Source organism: Ips typographus, linkage group LG14, assembly GCF_016097725.1.
Source record: "Ips typographus isolate SLU linkage group LG14, UJ_Ityp_2.0, whole genome shotgun sequence".
Classification (NCBI taxonomy): domain Eukaryota; kingdom Metazoa; phylum Arthropoda; class Insecta; order Coleoptera; family Curculionidae; genus Ips; species Ips typographus.
The window spans coordinates 5,414,001-5,423,471 of record NC_138435.1 but is presented as its reverse complement, the minus strand read 5'-3'; the positions used below and the strand labels follow the sequence as shown (position 1 = coordinate 5,423,471).

Sequence of the window (9,471 nt, the reverse complement as noted above, 5' to 3'; positions counted from 1 at the left end):
TGGCACTGTTGCTGACACAATTAAGTCATTTTTGCTCATCTTCACCCATCTATCAGACCAGCTGTCATTCATCTTATCGAAACACACGTATACATCAGGATTCTTTTCAGGTTGATACACGTATAGGACATTGTTGATTATTGCAGTGAGAATTAAAAAAGTTGGATGTAACAAAGCCATGTTACTAGAACGAATGGGAAATGTAATTAACATTGCACTCTATTTATATGTTTACAAACTGATTAAAACATTTCAAAGATAAGTACATAGCGTGTGAAGCAACAGAACTTAGCAACCAAAAATCGACGATTTAAAAGCAAAAAAGTGTTTGTATTATATAATAAGTAATGTTTATTAAGTATAGGATTCATATATATTATTGTATAAAAAAATAGTGTTAGCTAGAGCACATACAGCGGGCGATTTTTTGTGAGACCCACACCTAACTTGTTGGGACTTGATATTTATCGGTACACATATTTCCCTAACAGGTGTGGGGAAGCAGTAAGGTTTTAAAAATTCCAACTTTTCTAAACCTTTAACACATATAACATCGGCCTCCCTCCTAACTCTTTTGATAATCGCCGGCAGATGGTGCAGTGGGGTGAATCCTTCATCCCACTGGATATAATGATGGTTGTTCATCAGCCAATCCGCCTGCTTTTGGTATTGGACGGGAAGCATCTCGATCTTAAATGGCGGTTTGAAAATGAAATGGTTCTGCACCTCACCATCAAATGTGGCCAACTCTTTTACTATAAACTTGTTGGGTTCGTCTTTGAACCCCTGGAAATCGAGAACTATTGGCTTCATAGTGGTGGTGGTGGTGGTGGTGGTGGTGGTGGTTGAAAAAATGCTTTTTTAAATCGTCGATTTTTGGCTGCTAACTTCTGCTGCTTCACTGCCTTACTACCGATTTCGCTTATGCTTTTATATACAGTTGTGACCAAAGGAAGGACATTACCAAAACATATTTTTGTTACTTTCGAATATATTTTTGTGGAGAAATTTATGAAAAATAAGCGAAAAACAACAATTATGCATTGATAGTAGGACTGATAGGACATTACAAACCCCATATTTGTTGTTTTAAATATATTTTTGTGGGTAGATACATGAAAAATAAGCGTACATCAACAACAATTATGTGTCAATAGTGGGAAAAGTGCAGCACCAAATATGGACTGATAGGACATTAACAAAAAGCATAATTTGTTGTTTTTGAATATATTTGCAACCAAATACCTAATTACTACGTAGTGACCCTGATCAGACCATGTATGAAATTGGGAATCACTTTTTTGATTATTTTTTCAATAGGTGTCCGACTGTTGACCTAAAAAAGTTGAGCTCTCCGAAAAAGAAATGAAAGTGTTTTGCTGTTGATATTCAAGGTTTAATTACCATGGACTTCACCACGTGACGTCACCAGACTAGGGGTGGGGGGTGGGGGGTGACACGCAGGCACCACACGCGCCTTCACCAAGAACCAAAAATGACAAGTGACAGGTGGGGGGGGCCCCACGTGACGTCTGCCTCATTTCATCAAAATGAGGCAGAACCGGCATTGCTCTACTACTCATATAATTATCAAACAGCATTTGAGAGATAGCACATACTACATGGTGTGTGTAAAGCCACAGAACTTAGCAAACAAATAGATGATTTAAAAACTTTAAAAAAAATTACAATGTGTGTTTAGGAACTCATGATATAATTATCATACAAATAAATAATATTAGATAGAGCACATACAGCAAACGATTTTGTGTAAAACGTACACTTTACTTCTACAGGTTTAATGTTTATGTTTATGTCTATTTCCGTAATCGGTGTGGGTACAGTAAGTTTTTATAAATTCCAACTTTTCCAAACCTTTGACGTAAATCATATCTACATCCCTTGTAACTCTTTTGATAATAGTTGAAAGATAGTATAGTGCGGTGAAACCTTCACCCCACTGGATAAAATGGTGGTGGTTCATGAGCCAATCTGCCTGTTTTTGGTATTGCAGAGGTAGCATCTCCATCTTGAATGGCGGTCGGAATAAAAAATGACTCTGCTGCTTACCATCAAAAGCTGCCAATTTCCTTTACGATAAATTTATTCCGATCATCTTTGAATCCTTGGAAGTTGACAACTATTGGCTTCATAGTGATGGATGAATTTTTTAACTACACTTTTCGTTGAACATCTTAAAATCGTCGATTTGGTTGCTAAGTTCTGCTGCTTCACTGCTTTACTACCGCTTTCGCTTATGTTTTTATATGCAGTTGTGACTAAAGAAAGGGGATAAAACATAGGGTTAGAGCGGTATTTGGTTATCAATATGGTTTTTGGTATATTACACATAGGGCATTATCAAAAAACATATTTTTTGTTGCTTTTGAATATATTTTTGCGGCTAGATACCTAACCTAATTACATGAAAAATAAGCGGAAAACAACAACAATTATACGTTGATAGTGGAAAAGTGCAGCGTGAAATATGGATTGATAAGACATTATCAGAAACATGATTTGTTACTTTTGAATAAATTTTGCGGCTAGATACCTAATTACATGTAAAATTACTACGTAGACCCTGGTCAGAATATGTATGAATTGGGAATTACCTTTTAGATCATTTTTTCAGTATTTCTCCGGCTGCCGACCGAAAAAGTTGAGCTCCCTCTCCGAAAAAAAACGAAAGTATTTGCCGTTGATATTCAAGGTTTTACCTTAAACGGGGTACAAGGTCCAGAATTTATTGCTAAAGAAGTTACCATTTCAAATGGGTCACAAGTTAACCATTACCTGTTTGTATCTCCAATGACGTACGCATCCTTATCTGCTGCTAATAAGAAAATAGACTGTCGAGCAACATTTAATTGCCATGGACTTCAATTTTCGCGCGGCAATATTAATTATAACCGGTTAAATGATATAATTAAACGAGCACTGTACGGTTATGATGTTTACGTTAAAAGTGGTACACAGAAAGATTTCTTAGAAAAAATTATTAATGGTTCAGATATTAGCTCAAATATAATTGATATGTCATTGGATTGGTCCACACACCCAACTCAACCGAGTTACCCAAAATGTATGGAGCATTTACCAGATAACAGCTAATTTATCTTTAAGATTTACTGAGAAGGGTGCATTTCCTGGTATAATAGAGTGCATTGACTGCACGCAGATTGCAATAGTTTCTCCAAAAACCCAAGATCCAGAAATGCCAGGGGTAATATTTTATCGTCGAAAGCAGTTCTACAGTTTGAATGTGCAAATAGTGAGTATATAATAAATTTCCAGTTTAAACAGTAATAAGTCAGTGAGTGAAAGATAATCATTTTTGAAAACATTTATTATTTTTTACATGTATACAGATTTGAAATGCATCATTAAAAATGTTGAACATTAATGCCCGCTTTCCTAGATCTGTGCACGACTCTGCAATTTGGCAGACATCAATTGTTCGCACACATTTAGCAAGAAATTTTAGAGAACATAGAAATGAGTTGACTTATTTACTAGGTAACTCAACAAAAGAAAGCTTTAGTTTTGCTTTGCCTTTTTTTTCAAATACAAATATATTACATGTGCCAATTAGACTCTCTTATAGGTGATTCTGGATACCCTCTTGAGCCTTGGCTGTTAACTCCTATTCTCCATCCACAAAATGATAATGAACGTCAATATAATATACGCCATAGATCAATTCGAAATGTTATTGAGCGAACTAATGGTGTCTTAGAACAAAGATTTAGGTGCATTTTAAAACATCGAACACTACATTACTCACCAGAGAAGGCAGCCAATATAATTTATTCCTGTGCTATTTTACATAACCTTTGTATTTTGATTCATGATATCGGTCGTGGAAGAGTCAACACGTTAGTTTCTGTGCTGCGCCTTTGAGTCGAATTTTTTTTGGTTTTTTGGGCAAATCGATTAGTGTGTAGTGTCGCGTATGAGTAGGAAAAACAGTGATGATCGCCTACTGGCAAAAAGTGGTGAAACTCGAACCAGATTAACGGATAGAAAAATGAGAAGTCATTCCATAGGTTCGTTAAACACACCGACCATAGAAGCGTTAAACCAGACAAACTATGCATCGAAGGTCGAAAACACGATAAGAGACTGTAAACAATCGCCAACATCGAAAATACCAGGGCAAAGCGATAATAACAAAATCAGCACAAACGATAGTATATCTAATAATGATGCTTTCCTACCAAAAAATTGTATCATGCAAAGCTCTCAGAATTACGAAAAGGATGCTCACAAAAGGCTGAGATCACAAGAAAGTCCATCCGAAAAAACATCGCAGAAACGTTTATGCGACGGGATTCGCGCAAATAATCAAAGATGACGAAACTGTACATCACCAAGAAGAAGAAGACGGTAGGCAACATACAGGTATGGATTATGAAATTTGGACCACCCCACCTACAAAGAAACGCATGAAACTGTTATTCGTTTCAACGACATAGATAACTCTAAAGATACGCTAGTGGAGTTCAAGAAGGAATTGGAGGGAAAGGATGTAGGAAGAGGATTTAAAAACATACAGCACACGAAAACAGGAGCAATTGTTGTTGAAAGTTTTGATACCGAACAACAAGCTAAACTAAGAACAAACCTGGTGGAGAACAGTAACCTAACTATGAAGGAGACATTAACACCAGATCCAATGTTTATGCTCACTGGTATCGAAGATTGCGGTTTCACTAATGAAACTTTTCTAGAGAAATTGGAAAGACTAAATAACGAAGTGGTCGAAGAATTGGGATATACTGTGAAGGATAAAATTCAGGTAATATCCAAGAGAAAATGTTATAGAACCCCCGCAAAAAGCAACTGGAAGCTCCAGGAATTAGTGATCTTGTCAGAAGGCTACAGTTTTGGGGGGAAATGTAAGAATTACTCGATACCAACGCATTAGAGATTTAGATTTATCCCACAATTAACAGCTTTATTTCAGCTTTATTATTTTATTGGTCTTTCGGGTTGTTCAGTATAGGCAAAGTTTACAGAATACAATATAAGTTCCGTCACTCCTTGTCGGCACTTTGAAGTTCGGCGATCTTAAGCGTGCCGACTGCCGGCAAACGCGTCAAAAGGACGTGCTTACTGTCTGGAAAACCGCAGGGGAAGTCGGAGTAATAATGCGCACCAAAATTTTATTGGGGAAGGTGGAGTTAATTTTGGAATATCTGGGGTAAAAATTATTGGAAGAAAAAAATGAATGTTTTCGTATAGCATTAAACGAATTTAATAATTCTTATTAACTGAATGTGGTTAATGATTATTTAGGTTATGTTATGATTGCTAACATGCGCAATTAAAGAATTAAAACACTTATTCCGGAGAAAAAACCGCACTACATAATTAACTTACTAGATTAAAATTAAAAAACTTACATACTAATATACAATTTACAAATGTTGTAAGATTGAGAGTTTTGTATTAATTTTACTTAACCTACATGTTTTGATTTCTTGATTGGCAAATTTTAAAGTAAAATAAATGCGCACCCTAATATATAAATTTACAAAATAAGTTAAAGGAAAATTTGTACAGGGGTGATTAAAAGTTACATGTGAAAGAAACTGTTTAATTTTTTTTCCAACATTTTCCTCAAGAGCTAACTCTGAAAATTTACTTATAAATATAGTTTCTAAAGCTCGAACAAATTCTATAATATCTCGAGAAGGTATTGTTAGACCTGATGTTTCAGTATATGATTTTAGATGACAAAACGTTTTTTCTTCGGCATCTAAGTTATCTAGTTGGCTGAATTCTTCGCATGTTTCACATGAATGTTGTAGCAAACATTTTCTTAAAAAATATCCCGTTACATATACTAAAGAATTACCTTCCGGTGTTTTAAGGTTTTTGTAATCATTCGTAAAAACTTTAATTGAAGTACATGTAACGGGCGGAATGGGTGGAAATATATTAACTTGTTGAATAACAGGAGAAGCATTTAGTAGTAATTCATTAATATCTTCAATGCAGTTCGTACCTTCGGTTTGTTCCAATTGACGCAAAGTGAACATTTTTTTAAAAGCACGACAGAATTGTATTGGAGTTGGATTTTTCACGTGACCACAACAATTTCTTATATGTCCAAAAAAATTTTCGAGGCAGTCTTGGTTTAGATTCCTAGTAAACAAATACTTATAATTTTTAGTTTGCAATTTTTTAAAAAGAATGAGAGTAGCATTAATGCTCAATCTCCATCCAAAAATAAATTTTAATTGTTTTGTTACATTTTTACCATTATGGTTTTCAACTTTCAGGTTTTTAAAAATAGTTTCCATTTTATGTAGAAAAGATACTTGTTTTTCAGTACCCATAAATGCTGTGTAGTTTTCTAGAGTGTTAGAGTTTAGCAAATCAAATAGAATATTAATATTCTCAATAAACTCTGCAGTAGGTGTTGCTTCTTTAGGAAGAATACCAAAATCAATATATGTAAATAGCGCCACGGCAACTGAGTGACTAAATACCTGGGTCGCTAATTTGACCTTCATTTTTTGAAAATTGTTGGGAAAAATATGGTCATTTGAAAGTTTAGGTGCTAATCTGTAATTTTTTTCTTTATCACTTGTGTACATTTTCTCCAAATAAACTTTACTGGTTTCTTTTCCATTAAAAATAAATTTATAAGCATAGAAATTGTTTCTCATAGATTTAATTAAATGGGGTACATCAAAAATATACACAAGCTCTTTTTCATCAACCTTGAACACTGGATTTTCTTCACTTAATTTCAATAGGTTTCTAACTAAGCTATAAAAATTAGAACCCTGGTCAGAAACTACTCCTAATACATTAAGTCCAACAACACTTAATCTTCTGATAGACTCAAATAAAATATCTTTAAGCTCTACTGGTGTAGGTGAGGTCTTGTAAAAAAAGTAACCAAAAGGTTGCTTCCAACTTCTTGCAATGCCCCGAACCATTAACACTAAGACATTACTTGCTATATATGGCGATGTTGTGTTTAGACCCTCTTGAAAACCAATTATTTTATCTTTGGAGATGTCATAATATAAATGCGATTTAATAGACATTTCGTCTATACATATGACACAGTCTTTCGCCTTCTCTTCCAATATCCCAGTTCTCAATTCAAATAACTTAAAAATAAATTCATTAAAGCCTGGCTTTATAACCCAATGCCTAATAAAACGTTGTAAAGTTGATTGAGAAGGCAAACGACATATTTTTGACATTTTTTTGTATGGGTTGGGACCGACAAGATATAATCCCAAAGCAAACTTCTTAAATTCATCCGAATACCTTGAGCCCTTAAGAGATTTATTCAAAAGTGTAAGCTGAGCCTGAAAAAAGTGCAAAATTCTGCTGGATAATTATCGTCCAAGAATTTTATGACATCATCTAAAGTTATTCCAGTCTCTATTTTTTTTCTACACTTTTTCACTTCGTCCCTCAAAGTTTTTACGGTTTTTCGTAATTCAGTTTTTCGTGGGGTGTTTGAAGAAATACTTTGTATTGTCTGGCAACATTGGTCTGAAAAGTAATAAAACATGTCATAATAAAAACTGTTTACAATAATAAGATTTCATAATTGTGTTTTTATATATTTACCTTGCTTTACACATATATCCGTCTGAACTAAGGAGTTGGTTTGAGCAGGATTTTTAGTTTGTAATGATACATCCTGTAATTTCACGAAAGACGTGTCGCTATTTGTAGTACCGGCACTAGCAGAACCTAAAATAACCACAGAAACAAGAATATTATTTAAATTACATTTAAACTTGGAAAAACTTACTTGTGCTTTCCCTGCATAAGTGTAGTGTAGGAATAGCATTAGATTGAAGACGTTGTTTCAGAGGCGACATAAAACTATCATCGGTAAAATGAAGGCTACAAATCTTAATTCGTTTATGTAATAAATCAGAGCTGAGATTCGCATATCTGTGATTCACAGTAAACCCCAATTGAGTTTTCCAAACTTGACACCTACAAATAATTCTTATTATTAAATACATAAGAAAAACTGTATGAAGTATATGGAAGGTTTCGTAAGTACGGAATATAACTATAATGATGTATGATGGTTTCTATATTATATAAACTTGTACGTATGTAACATATATTTTCGAAACAAAATCAAGTGTTGGTTAGTTGTATTTACAATTGAAAAATTTTAATAAATGGATAGATATGGTTGAATACATACCTTACTTCATCTACGGGACATCTAAAAAATGATAACCCAGTACCGCGTTTTGTAAGACAATTTTCAACCGAACAAAATTCTACAGGCATTTTGCGCAAAATATTTGGTCCACCTAGTTAGATACGCCGATACTAACACTGCGCGTGCCGAAAATCCACTGTGTATGCTCGGGCGCTGGGACCGGTGGTCTGTGGGATCTGAGAGGGACGAGGAGCGCGGAAAAGGTAAACCGGCGCTTTGGCGAGAGTGACGGAACTTATATTTTATTCTGTAAACTTTGGTATAGGTATGCCCAAAGGAATTTTAACATCACATTTTAATGACTTTGAAAACGTTTTGATCAGCTGAAACTTTTTGTTTTTAAAAACAAAAATCACATTGCATAGTTGACGTAAGTTTTCTCTTATTTAAAGAAAAGGACAGACCAACGATATTGAGAAATCTTAAAAAAAGTACTTCAGGTTACTTGTTTGCGGTGTGTCGTTATAAAATAGTTATTTATGCAACAAGTGCAAAAAGTACATTTTTTTGAACGCAACGTAAAAATTGTTAGACAAGACCAAAGGTCGAGTTTAACAACACGTAAGTGCAAAAAAGGACTTTTTGCATGTGTTGCATACAAATTTTTTTATAAAATCGACTTGTTTGATGACAAAAGTACATTAGTTGTTAATTTTAAAATATGAAATGTCTGACTTGACAGGAATTTCTCCTACATGCAGGTACCTATTAGACGTGCGATTTTATAGTACAAAAAAGAGGAACTTTTTGCACGATTTTATAAAAAAAATTAAATTTATGATTACGACTATACAACGGTGGTCCAGTTTCCATGGCGGAAACTTTAGGGCGGGATAGAGAATCGAAAACCAATATGAGTTTGCATTATACACTATATTCAAGAAAAGCTTCGTTAAGGAAATACAGGGTGTTTAAGTTTGGCTTAAAAAAAACAAATTTATTAGTTGTTGAGAAACGGATGTGGATATTTAAACGATTTTTTGCAGGCGGTAAATGCTAACGAGGAAGCACATTTTGCAATAAAAACACAATTTTTTATTTAGTGAGTGGCGTCCGTACGAACACGTCAATGGATGTTTTTATAGAAAAAAATAATACGCCACTGCTTTTTCATAGAACAAAAAATCACTTTCAACCTTCAACATCCTGTATTTTCTTAACAAAGCTTTTCTCGAATATAGTTTATAATGCAAACTCATATTATTTTCTGATTGTCTATCGCGCCCTGAAGTGTCCGCTATGGAAAC

The 9,471-nt window shown here is 34.3% G+C and overlaps 1 protein-coding gene across 1 annotated transcript; it reads right to left on the bottom strand.

Moving 5' to 3' along the window:
* Window positions 1–5,244: 5,244 nt before the first annotated feature.
* Window positions 5,245–8,730, bottom strand: LOC145737751 (uncharacterized). The gene is made up of 4 exons (XM_081992575.1): window positions 8,204–8,730; window positions 7,793–7,983; window positions 7,606–7,731; window positions 5,245–7,527 (listed from the first exon to the last, which is right to left on the bottom strand). The coding sequence occupies exons 1-4, from the start codon at window positions 8,290–8,292 to the stop codon at window positions 7,319–7,321; spliced, it is 615 nt and encodes a 204-aa protein (XP_081848701.1). The 5' UTR covers window positions 8,293–8,730; the 3' UTR covers window positions 5,245–7,318.
* Window positions 8,731–9,471: the final 741 nt, after the last annotated feature.

Coding starts and splice junctions, on each gene's coding strand:
- LOC145737751 (XM_081992575.1), bottom strand. CDS start 8,292: ATGCCTGTAGAATTTTGTTCGGTTGAAAATTGTCTTACAAAACGCGGT. Junction 7,984..8,203: donor TGTCCCGTAGATGAAGTAAG/GTATGTATTCAA, acceptor AATTATTTGTAG/GTGTCAAGTTTGGAAAACTC. Junction 7,528..7,605: donor GGATATATGTGTAAAGCAAG/GTAAATATATAA, acceptor ATTACTTTTCAG/ACCAATGTTGCCAGACAATA.